Below are 19670 nucleotides of genomic sequence, written 5' to 3' on the forward strand. Positions count from 1 at the left end.
GATAGACTCCATGTATTATGATTTGATATTTTTGGATGAAGCACTAAATCAGCTACATCTTGCCTTCCTATAGTTGCAGAAAATATGGTGACCCTCCCTAAACTGTATGAAATACCATATCTCTTCAAAAATTCTTGCGTGATAAATTGCGACTGTCCTCCAAAAACACCAGCTCTCCCCTCTGTAATTTGTCCCTAACATAACAATTGAACCAATTGTTATGTAAATTAGCTGATACTGTTTTAGTTATTCCCGGGGAGAATACCGCAGTGGTTGGGGGGGGGAGGGTCAAGTTTTAGAATGTCGGACAAGGGGGAGGGTCACATTTTAGACGGGAGGATTGGGGGGAGGGTCACATTTTACGGTACAGGTGTTCGCGAAATTCCCCCGGCCCACCCCCCTGTAATTACTGAAGGCTCCCTAAGCAGAGCAGTTTCACTTAAAATTCAAACATGAGGTGACCTGTCTCGTCACACCCCTTTATACATCGCAGATCCAAGTATTGTTTAGAGACAATACTTTATGGTTCAGTTGTGAAAACGAATTGTATTCGCTTTGTCTAAGCCAGATTATGAAGGCAATTTCGTCGCATGATCAGAAATGACGAATATACATGGAAACGAGCATTGCGACACTGAAATATGCAAATTTTACGAATGGTAGCCTGTGGGTATATTATGGAAGTACTTTAGCGGTAAAGTCAAAAGATATGGATTGCCTACCTATACTATTACATTACACTTACCGTTTGTAAGGTTCTAATTACAGCGGAAAGACCAACAAACAGTGACATGATAATTGAAAAGAAGTGAAACTGAAGTTCATCTTCAATTAACAGTGTTAATTGTAAGTGTAATTTGTTTTGTTTAAATTTACCCTCGTCATATTTTATCTAATTCGCCTTTCATATTATCGGTTCTACTCTGGTTTCCAGACTGAATGACTGGGTTACTTGGTTAGATTCCACAACTATGTGTCCGTGTAAAAGTTACCCGTTGAAAACCGTCTCGTTCGTTCGCAATGTTCGTTTTGTCTTGCAGTTATAGGGATGTTTCCGGTCCCGTTGCCATTGTCTTCTCATCTCAGATAAGTACAAAAGTGAACAATGCTGTTTCGTTTGGACATGTATTGACGTGGTCATTACAGTGTCTCTCCACAGTCGTTGGAACAGGGCGTACTTTTCGATATTGGCCATAAGTCAACGATTGAACATGGCTTACGCCAACAGTACATCGGTTCCACAATCGATGGTGACGACATCACCCGATAGAATGGATACTGTCGTGTTGTCGATGGGTCTGACAACGCTCAACAAGGCAGCTTTAATTCTCTCCGATGAGTTAGCTCACGGTCTCTTCCTTGTGGTAGCGGTAACAAGCCTGATAGTTCTGTCCCGCTGCTCTGAACTGCGCCATTTCAAAGCAAGGATCTACGCCCACTATCCGGGCCATAACTTCAAATATTTCACATCCATTCTCTTAATTTTTGTCCTGGTTTCATCGATGATCGAGGGAATTTTCACAGCGGTTTCACGGACTCACAGAAAACCAGTTGGCCTTTTTCTGCCCCAAGCCATTCGGACTCTAAGTGCTATTGTATCATTAGTCTATTACCAACGGATGGAATACTGGAATAAACCGCGGATGGCATGTTTACTCGTAGTTTATTGGCTTTCAGCTGTTGTGGTATCATCATTGACACTGGTCGCTCTCTTTCAGGAAATTGGGACTGCCTTCCATATTTTCCGTTTTGACGCCGAAATTGTTTTGCTTATTTTATACCTGTGCTGCATGGTGATTGAACTCAACGTTATACGAACGAAGGTACGGATACGATCCACTTATTTATTTGAAATGTACTCGTTTTACACTTATTTTGCAAATAATTTATTTATTTGAAATGCATTATGTAGACGAAAAGTGTGGAAATTACACGTTTCTGGACTGTCTATGGTTGAACGTTATTGACACCGAGTGGCTTGCCAGTAATAGTACAAAATCCAAAAAGAAGGGAGATGCACTCAGACACGCCGGCTCTTGCTCGTCTTTAACCTTACGGAATAATACTCATACAGTGCTTTGCGAAAAAGTCGCTTACCTTACCGTAAAGGCGAAAAGCTATCAAACTTACGCATTGACAATGCGGTCAATGGTAACACTGTCAAAACCCAATATTTAAAGTTCTTAGTATGCTTGTTTCAGGAATCACCGCGTGATTACAGAGGAATTTAATAGTATCATAAAACATTTTGTTTGCTGTATGCCAAAATATCGGAAAGTTCGGTGGATTTATGGAACTTCGAGATCTAACGGAAGTTTGATCAGAAGTATAGATACTGTCAATAAAATATCCAAGGCCAGTTTAGAAAATTATCATAGACAGAGGGTATTCATCCCTGCTGTCTATCGGTCTATAGTCAATGTATACAAATGCTCTGATATCGTTTTTGATGTGTCTGAGTATCAACTAATTTCAATTCTATCAATCTCGCAAAATTTCTTAAAGGCAGGGGGAGCCTATAAATACCCCCTATCTCCCTGGGGATTCATAATCCAACATGAGTGGCACATGGTAACAACGTCAACGAATGCTCCCGAAAATCTGGATCTTTCAACAACCATGGTGTAAATTAAAGCACTGTTCCAACATATTACGTTTTGTGAATACTTGTGGCATCACCCTGTTGGCGAAATTCTCTCATTTTTTCCATTTTAAGTTGATTTTTTATGCCAAAACTGCTTCGATGCTGTGTTCGAAGCGTCCAACAAAAAATAGATGAAAGCATTCAAACAGCTGCCAATCACGAGGGGACGCGGAAAGGTGCAAACGATCAAACATTTGTTGTGTACATCGGATCGATTACGATGTCAACAATGAATAAACGATTCTTACTACTGAACGAAAAAACTTGACCAACGGTTACTGAACACGCGCCTCAATGAATTCAGACACAAACGGACTACTTCATGGTTTCAAGCAGATTGCCTCTCCCTTTTGTTCGTTGATATGTGTACCTGTAGGCCTATGAATGGGTGATGTATGTGTTGACCTGCAGTACGATATTTTACGATAGATCGCTTTTGGAAGTATGTTGTGGCCTAGCCCTGCGTACGACGACGTGTATTCCCGGCGTTATACGGCCTCCACCACAGCTCTGCTGATTACCATGGACAAAACCGGCAACATGCGGATCCAATTTGGACGGAGCACAAAAAACTACTTTCTAACTGTTTTCGGCCGAAATCAACTCGATTCCGATCTACATGTATGCAGCCTACCCAAACCACTCAACCGCTCACAGACTGCGAAAAAAAAATGCTCTCGTGACGTCCAAAACCGTTGTTTGCTCGCGATGCACGGTCAATGGCTCATGCAGTGGACGGGCATTGTATACGTTCATGCCACGATTACATGTATACAGGTGCCCATGAGCTTCATTATTTCCTGTCGGGTCGGGGCGATGAAACTAAATCGTGATTGATTCATCTCTGTCGGATTTGACCAAAAAGAGACACTTGCCATAGATTATAGCATCAAATGTTGACCGTTCAGACTGAAACATGATAAAAGGTCTGAAGATCGCCGTGATCGGTGATGTCTTTCTTCTCTATACGTTTTTCTGAGCTAGTTTTTTACTAATTGTTCGAGTATTAGCTGACGTTTTTTTGAAAACTTAATCAATTTTTCTTTCCCAACAGGGCACAACATTACCCTTTTTACTTTCATGGTAACCTAGGATGAATTAAATCGCAGATTAATAGACTCTTATGTTCTTCCTCGATTGTCTGTGACTGATTTTGCTATCCCAATATCGATATTGCGCGCACTCGGGTGTCTTGAAACTTACGTCATTCACTGAAATAGTTTTCGGACAAACTCAAGAAATTCGACAACTACTAACGAACAGTCGGCAAAATTTACAGAGATAAGCAATATAATTATGGTCATTTTACCGTCTTTTTTACCATTTTTGCCGTCTTTAGCTAAGCGGACTCGTTTGACGGAAGCAGTATATAACGATCTGAGTTCCCATATTTTTACCCTACCGTACGAGTGTAGTATTCGAATGAGTGAGATCATAATCTTACGCTGTTCCGAGTGGTCTGGAGATTTTTTATAATATACAATAAATTGACCGTATCAAAAGTACTCTGTTTTACATTGCTTGGATATTGATATTTTTCCATACGTTTTGACTGTTGATTTGAAGTCTTTTGATTCTCCATTGGCAGCAGCACATGTACGGTTACAACCGCCATGTGATGACCAGAGTGTGATTGTAAAGTTGTCGGGAAGTTGTTCAGAAGAAAAATCATTTTGTATTTAGAGGCTTCAGTTCGGGATTTTTCAAGATAAACAAATCATTATACATTTCCTACGTCTTTGAAACGGGGATTACGGTAATGTGATGAATGTGATGAAAATTTTGTGAACGTCTTTGCAATGTGTTCCCATGATGAGTGTGAACTGATTCTTTGTTAGTAAAAATCGTCAGAAATGGTCCAGTGACCGTGATAAAATAAACACAGATGCAAAACCATTGCGAGGAAGATAGTAAGAAATTCACATTGCAATATTTGCTGTCGTATTTCTCAGCAGGAATAATAAGTTTTTACACGTTGTGTATAAGAACAGCAAGCAGGTGTTCGGCGGTCAATTGCTTCTATCATAATGATCTTGATCGCAGCTATTTGGCGAGAAGACAGCGGGTACTTATAATCTCGCAAAATTATTGATATCATGTCTTTCTCTTAAAAATTTTCGATTGGAGGCAGCTCAAATCAACAGCCGTGATATATTCGGAATCGTGTTCCACTGGACACCGAACTGCCTGCTATCAACAGTACGTTATGTACCATCGGCGGTAACACATTGGTCGTAATCTTGTCTAATTCTGCCCCGACGTTTGTGCCGTCCAGAAATTTCAAAGCTAGATTTTTTCACCCTGACATATAATACAGCGACCTTGCACACTAATGATCATTCCACTGTTTCTGTTGTGGTTTGTTGGTTTTTAATTTGCTCCGTGGCCCCGGTAAGATTTTTTCAATACGATACACAGTTTGAAATTTTTTCAAGGTAAATTTAGTATATTCCCAGTTTGTGGGGTAAAGTTTTCTGGAGTGAAAGTTTGAGTTGACGCTGATAGAGTAGACGTCGAGCCCGGCACAGCTGACTGGGACCCGGTCGGTTTGGGGTCGTTTAGTCCAGAAACCTGCAGCAGAGTTCTGTATGATCACCGTTCGGCATTTGGGTGATTTTTTGGTCAAAGTAATGCAGTAACAATGTACGCCAGATTCCTTGTGTTGTTTTTGCCACAACCGTCATACGCATATACGGACGGTTTTCGATTAAAAACGGTAGTAATATCCAGTGCTCGTTAAAATGCGTACAAAATTTATTCAGTGACTGTTTACGCAGCAGTCGTAAATACGACTAGGATCTACCACCACGTAACAACTGTAAACACCGCATCAACAGTCCATACAAAAATTTTGTGCTGAATCGAGGGAGATAACAATTGCGGTAGAAAAGGTCAGTCCATCATCCGTCAAAGTTGTTGATCGGAAAAATCTTCACTGAGCGCCAACTACATGAGTGGCTGTTATAGTTGTACGCGTAGTTCTGTGGGCTTTCCACTGTCCCTTGTTACGAGCTATGTTCAAAGTGCGTCAAGCTACGAATATTTTCATGTCGAGTTACAGACATCGGTGAAGTACCGGGTACATTGATTTTGTTCAAAACCACTGCCTGTTTGTTCCTCGGTCGTGTTGTTTTTTTGTGTCCCTAACGTCGACTGGCTCTATGTGCGTACAAACATAGCAGTCGGGATTAAGATTTCCTGGATAAAAAGATTTATTCCGCCTCTGACGCAAAGATACACACTGTTTTACATGTGCCACTCCTAGGCCCTGGGATCGATTTCCAAGACAAGTGTGTAGTACGTTATTTGATCTGCTTTCCGATGAGCAATCCGATGTCCGCGGTAATTACTTATGCCAAACAGCTTGAACCCGTTAAGATGAAATTTTGCTCACTGAATAATGGTTACCTTATTAGAGTACTTTTGCTTGATTTATCGAGAGCGTTCAATCACAATGAACATGAATATGTTTTAGGGAACCGTCATTATTTACGGCCTGGGGTCGGAGGAATGTGAGGGGGGGGGGTCACTCAAAAACTTGAAAGCAACAACGGGGGTTACTCAAAATGTTGAGAGAAAGAAGGGGGTTACTCAATGTTTGGTGCAAAATGAATTTAAACACCTCTCAGATTGCATCATTTCACAAACCGATTTCTAAAACATTTTGGTGCAAGAGGGGAAAACTCCCCTGTCGTGCTCTTCCCCTTGGGGTATTCTAATAGTTTTACTCAATAAAAATACGCATTGAAAACACCTCTTAGATTGCACCAAACTGCACCATTTCACACTTCAATTTCTCAAAATTTTCCAAGCAAGACAGGGGACAACCCCCTCTGACACTTTCCCCTTCGGCCTCCCGCATGTTCTCCCCTCTGTACTTTCAAAAGTCAAGCCTGTCAGATATCCCAGTGAAAACCCTGTCATTATACACATCCATAGTAAACAATACTGTATGTGGTTATATACGGGTTATAGCTCGACCTTATATATCTATATTTTGTTGTGACTTTGAAATGATTTTATTGGTTTCACCTTTTTCAACCGTCATGAGATAACCGATGATTATCTAGCACGATACACCAGGATTTGAATGGTCTTTACTTTTTCTGTATTTTTGTAAATTATACAAATACATCTATTGAAATTTAACTTTTCAAAAAAAGGGGGGGGGGTCAGTCAAAATTTCTGTGTTAGAGGGGGTATTCAAATTCATCATAGTTTGAAGGGGGAGGTATCTAAATTTAAGAGTTTCCGATGAAATTCCTCCGACCCCCAGGTCGTAAATAATGACGGCTCCCTTAGCAAAGTTACCTAGGTATATCCAATTGCCTAATCTCTTTCTTACCTCCATGGTAGAAGCGATATATCTCTGTTCCAACCTTAAAATATTGTCATAAAGGGCGCTGCGTATATTTGTTGTACTTTGAAATTCATTTGGGTTTCCTTAAGAAAAAGTACAGCTGTGAATTTTATGCATTATTTTCGTTATTTCATTATCAAACCAAAGTTGGTTGGTGTAAATGTGTTAACCGAAGGACGTGTAAAGAAGTATCCCTGCTCGCTGATTTGGATTCTGTGTGCCATAAACTGGCGTCCCCGCGGAAAACTTCAAAGAATGCAGTATTTACTTGAATGCAAAACACACAATGGCCAACATTTTGTTATTGTAATCCTTATTTTCTCTGTCACATGATCAGTTTTTGAAAATGGCGGGAAATCTAAAATGATGTTAAAACGTTTGAATTTGCTTGCACTTTCGATACTCGTGACTGTGTTATACAGTTTTTCAGTCTTCAATGGGTTTTCAGTCCCCACAGACGAAGTCGAGGGGGGGGGGACTTATAGATTGGGTCATGTCCGTCCGTCCGTCCGTCCGTCCATCCGTCCGTTCGTCCGTCCGTCCGTCCGTCCACGCAGATATCTCAGACATGCCCTGGTCAATTTCTTTCAAACTTTGCGCAAGGATAGTACTTTACCCCATACAGATGCACGTCGATTTGTTTCACAATGCGATCAAATTTGGCCGTGTTAGAGGACTTTTTAATTTACAACTCCATAGACTCCCATGTATAAGGCAGCTCTCCATAGACTCCCATGTATAAGGCAGTTGTACATAGACTCCCACGTATAAGGCCATAAAAAATAAAAATTTAGTTTCTCATCGTATTCATATTGCAAAAAGGATGCAGTGACACAGTTTTTAGTCCCCCCAGATGAAGTCCAGGGGGCTTATAGATTGGGTCATGTCCGTTCGTTCGTCCATCCATTTGTCCATCCATTCACGCAGATATCTCAGATATTTTGACAAAATGTCACGTGACCTCTGTTACCTCAAATATACATCTTTGTCCATAACTCAGTAACCACAAGTGCTACACCCTTCATATACAGTATGATGGGACACCTTATGACGCCACATATTGTACCTCAATAATTATGCGCATATCTAATTTTGAGCGAGCCAATAGAGCTAGAGGTCTGATTTTTGGTATATAGGGATAACTTAGCGATACAATTTTTTTGACAAAATGTCACGTGATCTCGGTGACCTTTGACCTGAAACATACATATTTGTCGATAACTCAGTAACCACAAGTGGTACACCCTTCATGTATGGTATGATGGGAGACCTTATGACGCCACATACTGTACCTCATTAATTATGCACATATGTAATTCTGAGCAAGCCAATAGAGCTGGATGTCTGATTTTTAGTATATAGGGATAACTATAGGACAAAAATTTTTTGATCAAATGTCATGTGACCTCTATGACCTTTTATCTAAAATATACGTTTTTTGTCAATAAAGAAGTAACCACAAGTGCTATGTCATTTATATTTAGTAAGATGGGCGACCTTATGACAACACACGCTTTACCTCATTAATTATGCACATACTTGATTCTGGGCAAGCGAATAGAGCTAGAGGTCTGATTTTTGGCATATAGGATTAATTAGCAATACAATTTTTTTTTCAAAATGTCAATGTCACCTCGATGACCTTTGACATTGATTATACATATATATGCATAACTCAGTAAGTTCTATACCTTCCAATTTTGATAGGATATTAGACCTTAAGATGTCACATCTTGTACCTCATTTATTATGCACATATGCATTTCTTTGCTGGCCAATACAGCTAGAGGTCTGATCTTTTTTCCCGATTTAGAACCATAACTTAGACATGCCTCATGTGTTACAAATTGGGAACAACGACATAGACCTATGTGCCCATAGATCTCAACATATACACTCCAGTGATACTTCTTAATGACCACATTTCCCTGCCCCATCAAGACTAATACTCCCCTATTACAAGTGGGGACTATGTCATTGTCAATGACTTGTCTTCAAGGAAACGGGGGATATTTTGAGATCGGTTTATTACACATTCGCAGCTATTGTGGCTTTAAGCTTAGCTGTGTAGTATGAATAGTTCCATTTCTATATTTTCTGGAAAGGCCATACAAAAATATTTATACCCGGGATTTTATAAAACTGAGTTGGCAACTTGGGTGGCGAGCGAATATTTTTACGACTTATACCCAATACTTTTATGACAATGAATGTTACATAAATATATATCACCAGAAAGAAACAAACAGTATTGTTTCCAAAGAATTCATTCACTTTAAAATGAAAAACACAAATAACTGCTGACAAAGTGTTTGATTCAAAGGATGAGTATCTGCAACTTTTGATAAATTTTAGTATTTTATACCGTTTCTGTTTTTATGGTCTGATCCCTTACAGTAAGTTAAACCCATTCACCGCAATAGTTTGAATAAAATCTCACCCTCATCGTTGAAGTTTGACCCGTAGAGAGCGAATCGGGTTTAACATTTGGAAATGACCAAATGCAGTTTGTGGGGCAGTCTAGCGCTTTGACGGTTTTCCAAATCCTTCAGGTGCAGTTCCTTTGACTACTAATTAGGCGGCATTGGTCGGGGACTCGGTTTTCTGTCGTTGTCAACATGGTTCCTTCATGTACAATTCTAGCTTTCGTTGAGTCAACGATATCATGGTTACTTTGCACTCTGGTTTGCCAAACCCCTCTGGGTTTAAGAAGAGTGTGTGCTCTGCTGTGCTACATTACTAGTTTAGGCTTTTTTCCCGCCTTTCGAAGAAAAGAAATTCTCTTTTATTTCTAACTCTAATAAAAGTCGCATGACGTTGTTGAACGTTCACTCAAGGTAACGAGAGGTCGCTGAGTTAATTTGGCTTGAGATCCATCCGTCCATCCCTCGACGAAATCAACATAACACGAATATGCTCTAAGGCTGCGTTTACAAGCACCTTCGCTTTGGAGTGGAAATTCTGGAAAGTTTTATCTGATCTTTTTGAGTACCCCCTTAAAAACCCTGTCAACTCATTGCTTTTGAAGTGCCTTAAGAGTTTAAATTATATCTTCTGTCCGCAACTTAAAGCGGAGCAGGCTGGGCTGCACGTTTTACCTTGTTGCATATAACGGAACAAGTGTCATTTTTTCTTATAAAAAAGCAAGGCTGATCGCTTCCAACATTAAAAATTACGTTATTTCCCCTCACCCGCCGAAACGCTTCTTGACGACTGCATGCGAAAACTTTATAAAACATGGCATTTACATCGCACAATTTTTAAATATTGAGCGTATCGAACAAAGAGAAGCAAAAAAAAGACAATGAGATTTGGGGGGATGGCAGAGTTATAAAGTGTTAGAAATTTTACATTTTTGAGCAATTTCATTCGTTCTTTTACCTCGAAAACTATGAAAATCGACTTTGTTTGCTTAATGAGGTGACGAGCATGACCGTAGAGATACAGGCCCTGTAAATTCTTTTTGGATACGAACGGGGTTTCCTATATGAACAGTCCTCTAGTTATGTACCTGCTCCATACCTTTGACTCTGTTTCAAGATTACGTATTTATTTTTTTCTCCCAATCTCGACAAAGGTTTTATGCTATATATATATATGATATATAATGACGCAGGAATGCTCCAAATTCACGTGTTTCTACCAGAGATATAAACTATCGTTTACTTATCGTTAGTGCAGATTCCAGAATATCACGGGTTTTTCGTAAAAGAGGGGTGTGAAAGGAAACTATATGACTTGCAAAATTGATAAACGTGACAACATGATCTATTCATGTATAAATTCTTTTTATGAGCTTGAGTCACTCTATACTGTTTGTTGTTACTCTGTCGGTTTAACGTATTATTTGTCGTTTCACAGTTGCTCAAGTGGTGCTATGTCGAAGGAAAACCGTCGAAAGATATGAAGAAGACCGACTTGTACTACACCGCAGACCATTCCAACTTTTTGAAGTACCTGTTAGGTACATCTTTCATGAGATTTCTCACAGACTTTTCCGATAAAGCAAATCTAGAGATGTCCGACCTGGGTAGTGTACCAGAAAACCATAGGAGTGAACGTCTTTACAAGGACTTCTTGGAAGCGTTTAGCGTAGAACTGGTAAGATGCATTTAAGTGCCGTTTTGGTGTCAGGAAATAAAATAACATTAAGATAAATTTTCAAAAATTAGAAATATTGGAAAAGAACCGGTTATTTCCCCCGCGACAGTTGGCAATGTTATGTCGCCGTTCGTCAGGGAATGGACCATTTAGTCTCGGGAAGGGTAGTCAGGATGGCGACTCCATTATTATCGCCTTGCAAACTTTTAAAAATTATTTACAGCAGATTTGCATTGCGAGCGTGCTATTAAAATAACCTTTGGCTAAGCTTTGAATATATAGTTTTTTCAAATATCAGCATGGTTGCGAAGTATTTTCTTCCCATTTGGAGTAGATGAGGGGTCTTGGTGGCATTGTTTCTTGAACCCAATAAGGTGAAGCCATCTCCGAGGGTCGCTGAAAAGTAAATTGTTGACTGCCCGCAAGAGTTTGTTTGTTCCATCAATCCGAATGATTCGTCTTGCAGGTGCAGCCAACGAACAATGCACTTTTAAAGGGGTCCTTATTATGATAAGATATATTATGCACGACAAGTAATGTGAACTGACTAATTTTAAGTCCAAAGGGTAATCAATTAGCTGTTCATAATTTGCCGTCAAACTGAAAATTCTTTTACTCACCCTCCCACACTCATACTTAGTTTTCACCCACTCCCCGCATATTTTTGCCAGTTTCCCCTTCCCATTGTGAAATTTTGAAGAGGGTAATCTGATTGCAATACAATAATTGTAATTTCCATCACAGCCCTCCTGAGTAAAAAGGAAAAAATTCACAAATCGTCAAATAAACAAACAAAAAGACCATATAATTTCACTATAAAGTATCCATGAAGGCTGTACTGTAATCTGCCTATATTAAATTTGGTCAGTAAGTTTTGTATGAACAAATTTGGTTTCTGAGTAATACTTTTGCATTGTGTACACTTGAAAGATTGTTTTGTTGATGTCCTAAGTTTTATGTTCAAACAGTCTCAAGTTTACGTCACTACTATTAGGTGTGTACAGTGTCTGATTCCCTCATGTGGCAGGTTCTGTAGTGATTGATACTCGAAGAAGTACTAATGCAGCAATTGCGCTCATTTTTGTACATTCACAGGAAAGACAAGCTGAGAAACCAAACTATAAGCCGTCTCTATTGCGGACATTTTGGCGACTCCACAAATATCGATTCGTCGGTTCTTTGTTAATAAAGATATTAGCAGACACGGCTGTAATTGTTCCAGGATTTCTGTTAAGATTAATTTTAGCCTACGTGACAGCTTACTCAAAAGGCACATTGAAAACACCAGTAAGTGTACATAACCATTTTTAGCTCACATTTGGTATACCAATGTGAGGTAATCGTATAAGCTGAATCAGTTCATTTGCATGCCATTTGCATGTATGTATGTATGTATGTATGTATGTATGTATGTATGTATGTATGTATGTATGTATGTATGTATGTATGTATGTATGTATGTATGTATGTATGTATGTATGTATGTATGTATGTATGTATGTATGTATGTATGTATGTCCGTCCACGTCAAAAACAGCTAAACCCAAGCACCTACTGTTTTAGTATTTGGTGTACAGGTGCACCTAGGGGTGGAGATGTGAATTTGTTCAAATGAACATGTCAGTGCCAAAAATATGCAAATGAGGGGAACAAAGGAAAAACCCTGCAAATTGCTAAAACTCTGTAACCGTTGGTCAGATTGGGTTGAAACTTGGTGTGCAGGTTTCATTTAGGCATTCTAAAGTAGGTATTTAAAATTTGGGATGAAATTTGCATGTTTCTGTTTTTAGGGTAATTTTTTCAGTTTTTAGTCAAAAAATGTTTTTCTCTGAAACCACTCATCTGATTGCTTTGAAAGTTGGCATACATGTTCCTCAGGATGACTTCAGTCAAGTGTATACAAATTGAATTGAAATTTTAATATTTGTAATTTTGGGGCAATTTTCCAAATTTTTTGTCAAAACTTTTTTTTTTGAAAAATTACTAATCTGATAGCTTTGATATTTGGTATACAGGTTTCTAAGGTTGATCAAAATCAGTTTAATGAATATCGTGAAGATATCTTGAATTTTGTATTTTTGCTGAATTTTTTGGTCACTTTTCTCATTTTAAGTAAAATTTCTTCTTCTCTAAAAATGCTAGCCCTATTGCTCTCAAATTTGGATTGGATGTTTGCAAGGGTGTTACCCTTCTAATTGTTGAAATTATGACAAAATTGGAAATATTACTGTTTTGGGGCAATTTGTGTCATTTTTGGTCAAAAAATCTTAAAAGATACATTCTGAGGTTATTTTTTCATTGCGAACCAATTTTTGCAACTTTTGCATGTAAGACACACAAGAACTGATGAGAAATTTGGATCCAGGATAATTCCAGATGTCGTAATTCCCCCCCCCCCCAACAGTGGAAGGCATTTCACTATCTGTAACTGATTTAAGTGCTGTTTACATTCGAATGATAGCACTCATAGCATTAATTAAAACATCCCCAAGGTTGTAAATACATTTCCTGCCAGCTGGTCTTATGTAAGGGGTGGAACATTTGATATTCAGGAGGGGGTAGGGGATAGAAGATTGATGAGGCAGCGTTACTTTTTACCAGATCCCTTGTACATTTTTTCCCACTCTTTATTTTTTCCCCACTCTCCCACTTTTCTTTTTGCCAAGCTTCTCTGGCTAATTTTTCTGTTGGCATTTGCTTATGTATGTAGGATCTGCTTGTCCCATTGCTATAGAAGTTGATATGCATGTTCCTAAAGATGACCTCCAGTACCTAAGTTGCAGACCTTATTTGCTTTTGTCATTTTTGTTTTTCTGATTTAAATATTTCTTGAATTTACCAATGCAAACCGAATGTGAGCACACTGTCCTTGACGGTATTTTTAAGAGAAAGGTATGAGTAGACTAGTAATCTGGTCGTCAAATATTGATTGTTTTCGACATATATAACAGCAGACATTGTAAATATTATTCGCTATTATGTATTGTTACTAAGAAGCACTGTTAAATTGTCTATGGCTGGCGGTGCATGGCGCTTGTTACTGTTTTTGAGCAAAAACAATGAATTCAGACGAAGACAATCAGGGTACAGTTAAACTTCTGAACATTCAAACATATAAACTTAACAGAATTTAGACATATATTTTCACAGAAGGAGCGTCATTGCCATATTTATTTATGTATTTATATTTTTTGAAGGATACCCAGTATGTGACTGTTGAGGAATACTTCACTAACGCTTTTGTACTGACATATCTCATGCTCGTCGCTAACATATTATATCCAATATTGTGGATATCGACGTATCACACCGCAACAGTGCTGTCAGTGCAATGGGTCGCAGCTTTACGAGTAAGTGAGACTACCTGTGAGACTATCTGACATGGTGCATGTCTAGTGGTGTGTATAATTTTTTACAGTATTCCCTGTAGGCCAGATTTCCTACCATTGACTCGGGACAGTTGTTTAAATTTGCTTGATTGCCACTTGATTTGACAATTTGTCTACATCAGAAATGTGGTGAATACGAGCAGGAAGCGTGTATCTATTTCAGACACTTTGTACCACTTGTTATACCAGAATCTTATGTCCAAGGCAATTGTCTGTCTGTCTGTCTGTCCGTCCGTCCCTGGACGCGATATATCAAGAATGACAGATCAAACTGAAGCAAAATTAGGCACACTGCTTTGAAAATTTTGAGATCTGATAAGTGTTTCATGGGCGTGGCTTGCATAATTAGCGAGTATTTGCATAATTGATGATGTGCGCAAGTTAGGCGGTATCTCAGAAACCACTGCTTAGATCACAGATGCAAAATTGCAGTGGGCACACTGATAGGAGTTTTGGTGGGCGTGGTTTGCATAATTATCGGTTACTTGCATTATTTGCATAAGTATATGTTCAAAAATCATGCTCAACGCACACGTTTGACGTTAGTCATCATGCATACCTAATTTCAAATATCAATGTACTTGACTCGATTAGCGAGGGATGATTGAAAGTGCATGTGTGCTAGAATGTTTTATCAAATTTCATCCAAAATGTCAATTTTCCCTGACACAAAACTTGCTAAAATAGTGCATTTATATTTATTCATGTTTGACAACAGATATGTTAGGTTATATGTACAACAAATATGATACTGGAATTCCATCCAATAATGTCAGTTCACTATACGTGAGCGTTTATGTTGAAAAATAATAACATTTTTTTTCAATTTAATAAAATAGCAGTATCTGTGCATTTATGTATGCTTGATCATTGACGTAAATGGTCTTATCTAGATGAAGGCGGCGTTACATGTAACACAGTGTAATTTGCTAAAAATCACGTTCTGCAAAGATTATTCAATTTTCATTAATTTGTCAAACCAATACTAAATATGGTTTATGTTCCGCTTTGAGAACAAGAAGCAGTCGTAAGTTTGGCCAGAGGGAAGCGTAAATTAATGCAAGTGTATGCAAATACCAAATCTCCTGGCTTCTCTTTCTCCTCTCTACTTTAGCTGTGTCAAATTTTGTGAAATTTTCACATTATGTTCTTTAAATTCTATGTAACAAAACGAAAACTTTTTGGGCAATGGGTATCTTGGATTTTTAATAAGAGTCATGTCAATTTTGCTTATCATGATTTTAATCACTTTGTTGAATGTCAGTCATCCAACCCTGCGAAAATGAGTAATGCAAAAACGAAATTGTCGTTTTTTCCTACATATACTCTTGTTTCAAATGAGATAGTAGATTTCATAAAATAGTATCAAGTTTTTGACACAAATTAATCGTGATCATTCATACAAAAATTGACTACCCAAATATGTACCCCTTCATTCTTCGAGGAAACTATTACTTCTATACTAAACTTTAGATCCTCTACTTTTTGAAAGTATGTTATCTTTGATGAGAAATAAATTGAAAGACTGCTGGAAAGAGAGTGCATTGGTTATGCGCATCGACACCTTAAAGGTATACTGTCACCTTTTCCAATTTTGCCACAGTTACCATGGAAAGAGAAAATCTAACCAATCACAGATTTTAAGCGGGTGGCCACCTTTTAAAAACAGTGCCCTCATGTGGGAATTTTAATACCTAGGAACGCCCCTTTGACCATTTATGGGCATATATAGATTACTGGTGACTGTATACCTTTAAGGTGGGTAGAAGTGCATATATGTACAAAATATATAATAATTCACCCAAAGTATCAATGCTCTATACATGGGTGTCAACAATGAAAACTAATAAGAATTTTTCCCCGTACCAAACTAATTATATCAGTGTATTTATATATGCTTGATTATTGATGTTAATGTACTTGGTTAGACTAAGCTGGTTAGAAGTGCGAATATGTACAACAAATATGATACCGTAATGGAATTTCACACAACAGTGTCATTTCACTTCACATGTGAGTGCAGTGGGTACAACACAGTACACGCATTTAATCAGGTGGCATGTGCTCCATATGAGTTAACCATGAAGAGTTGAATCTTTTTGGCAAAGTGTAAAGACCCGGGGTAAAGACATAGTATGTTTCAATATGATAAACAAGACCAATTCCAAACAAGAACGAAATGATAGGGCATAAACGAAGGGCGCGACTACAGGGTAAATCTGGAAGTCAACTGGAGTGAAGCAGTTCCGGTGTTGTACAAATTGGTGAAGGGGTACAGTAACATTTTAAATAGGGCTATAGAGGCAGGGTCACATTTTACATGATGAAACACTTCTGAAATTCTCCGCCAAGCTCTTCCTGTTATTACTGAAAGCCTCCTAATATCCATAGCAATAGCTACACAGCTGTTAATTGTTCAAGATCTAGAAACAACATTTTCTTTCGTCTCTGGAAATTTCTACAAACATGGTATTTATTGGGCGATCAAGTCTCTCTCTCTCTCAAGTCAGAATGCTTTTCAGGTTATAGAATTTGACTCCGTATTTGGTCAAAAGTGTAGAAGTTTGACCCTCACCATCCCATGTAATGGGAAATTATAGAGTTTGTGCTTTGCAGTTCGAATTGTCTTGGGGGGGGGGGGCTGGTGAGAACACGGTGCAGAGTGACATTCACATTTCGTATGCGTAACTTTACGCACAGATTCAGTAAAAGAGATACACTGATGACCTTTGTTTAGATAGACTGCTGACAAAGTAATCGGAATTATTTTGAAACTTAGCTGTATGAACATAAATTTTCTTCATGTTAGGCCTAATTATTTGCTGTACTTTTGATCCATTCCACAAAAGGTCGCCATTTACGAGAAATCGATTTGCCTCTCCAGTTCGGCTTTACTCAGCAACGATTTGAACGCTGGACATATTGTGAATTATGTGGCTGTAGATGGAAGTGCCATACAGCGATGCGTCACGCTTATCATCTTCCTGATTACTGTCCCGTACGCGGTAAGTGCGATGGCATCATCATAGACGTTGCCTCTACACTAAACGTAATTGTGGCAGGGACAGCCACCACTTTTGTTCACGAAACAGGTGTACTCACAAGATGGTTTGTCGTCAATGGGAGTTCTTTTATCAGCGGGCGGGACGTACTATTCTTTATTAATAATGACAAGGGTTTGCCGAAGACACGATAGACTTTGGTGGTTGGGGAGGACATACCTAGCCTATGCCAGTACGAGAAGGTCGAGTGAGAGAGTTGGTGAGAACACCGGCTGGCGATAGGACACCTTAAGCAGGAGAGCCATGGATAAGGTTCTACAGATCTCATGAATGTGAGCTTTAGTCAGAACTCTGAAGTAAAATCAAATATAGAATACTAATGGATTGGCACCATAAATATTGCAACCGGGCTGTTCGAAACTATGATTTAATAATTGATTGAATAATCTCGATTTATTTAATTCCGAGTTCACGATAACGTTACTGACCATTGACCTCAACTTATCCCAGAAAGCGCGATCTGTATTTTGTACATCGACTGCTGTGGAACATTATGCTAATATTGCAACTACGGAAGCTTCCCGGAATATTTTTGGCTCCAGATGAAATCTTGTACAGAGTAGCGACAGTATGTTTGAGAGTACCAAAAGTAAAAGTAAGGTCCCAATTTCTATACAAAGAAACTGGTAATGCACGCATAAATGCTTTATCCTTTGCATGCACCTTGGCAACGTTAAGCTAATAATATGTTTAGGATATTGGGATGACCATGAAAAATCATAGATCAAATTAGACATAGAATAACACAAGAACTTTGAATAAAAAATAATTATGTGTCTGTATATGGCACGATGACATATACGGTTAACAATTATATACAAACCAATTTATACACCTTGTAATATTTTGTCGCCCAAAAACTAGCATAGCTGTCGCCACGTAATAACTGCAACACTGTTTCCTGTCAATTTTCCAAACCATAGCGGGAGGACAGTTGCAAATGATCACAACTTCTTAACCCATATTGTATTGAAATTACGCAGCAAGTAGTATCTCTTTCAGTAGATAGTTGCACAGTTGTGTGTCATCTATATTTGTATAATACTTTTACAACAGCAACTATTGACAGACGAATTGAATTTTGTCTTGTCGGTTGCTTTATTGTCATAAAATTACTTAATATTACACAAACACACACACACACTGTTCTATACTTTACTATTATACTATACTAAATATTTATTATCTTTTCCAGCTGACAATCACCTTTGCTCTATTATATTCTACCGTCGGCCTGCCAGCTCTTGCCTTTTTACTAGTAAGCGCAATCATCTTGCCAATACAGCTCAAGTTCACGGGAAAGGTCAACAGGTTTCAGACTGAAGCGATGGTAAGTTCTACTCAACTACTAAAGTTTATTAAACTTGAGGACTTAAAATGGCCATGATCTTGAAATGTCTTTTTAATGCCTACGGTTAGTTGTTTAAGCTTACAAATAAGATTGCTCCCAAGCTCAACCCCTAACCGTTTTTTGACCTTGAACTGACGTGTTTCTATACAACATGATAGCAATCATTTGCAAGATTTGCAATGTCAGTATCATTTACAAGGGCAATGTCATTCCTTGCCAAACTACTGAGCTGTTTAAATGACATCCAAGTTGAGGGAAAGGGTGTCATCAATATTACCGTCATGAGCACCTACCTTAAGTTAAGTACAAAATTATCACCTTACCCCCACTGCCATGTGTTATCCATTTTATAAGCTCACGTGTTGACACACGTGAGCTAATGTCGAAGCGATGTCTGTCTGTGAGTCTGTGTGTCTGTGTGTCTGTCTGTCTGCCTGTGCGTTCGTCTGTCTGTTGGTGCAATATCGCAAGAACGGCTTATCGGCTCGGAATCAAATCTGGTACATAGATTCAGTTTGCAAATTGGCAAAAAGTGATTAGTTTTGGTGGGTGTGGCTTGCATCTTTCATGCTCATTTGCATAAAAAACAGGCATGCATTGAGAACGGCTGCACGGAATTGGATGAGATTTGCTTTAAATGTCGATTAAAGACGGATTTATCTACAATGAAAGACATAAATGAATGTCATGAAAGATAATTTCTAATTTGCATATTTAAATAACTTTCCTAATTAGGGATATACCGGTATGTTTGAACTGACTT

The 19670-nt window shown here is 38.5% G+C and overlaps 1 protein-coding gene across 2 annotated transcripts in view; it reads left to right on the forward strand.

Moving 5' to 3' along the window:
- The first annotated feature begins 1123 nt into the window (after positions 1 to 1123).
- The window catches only part of LOC139122020 (ATP-binding cassette sub-family C member 8-like), a 52121-nt gene continuing 33574 nt past the window's right edge, over positions 1124 to 19670 (forward strand). The window contains exons 1-6 of one of the 2 annotated variants that reach the window (XM_070687382.1): positions 1124 to 1823; positions 10866 to 11105; positions 12201 to 12392; positions 14303 to 14455; positions 17344 to 17499; positions 18752 to 18886. In XM_070687382.1, the coding sequence (XP_070543483.1) occupies positions 1212 to 1823; positions 10866 to 11105; positions 12201 to 12392; positions 14303 to 14455; positions 17344 to 17499; positions 18752 to 18886 (1488 nt within the window). In that variant the 5' untranslated portion in view covers positions 1124 to 1211. The remainder of the gene's footprint in view (positions 1824 to 10865; positions 11106 to 12200; positions 12393 to 14302; positions 14456 to 17343; positions 17500 to 18751; positions 18887 to 19670) is intronic. The other variant, XM_070687384.1, reaches the window with a different exon arrangement.

This window comes from Ptychodera flava, chromosome 21 (assembly GCF_041260155.1).
Source record: "Ptychodera flava strain L36383 chromosome 21, AS_Pfla_20210202, whole genome shotgun sequence".
NCBI classification, from domain to species: domain Eukaryota; kingdom Metazoa; phylum Hemichordata; class Enteropneusta; family Ptychoderidae; genus Ptychodera; species Ptychodera flava.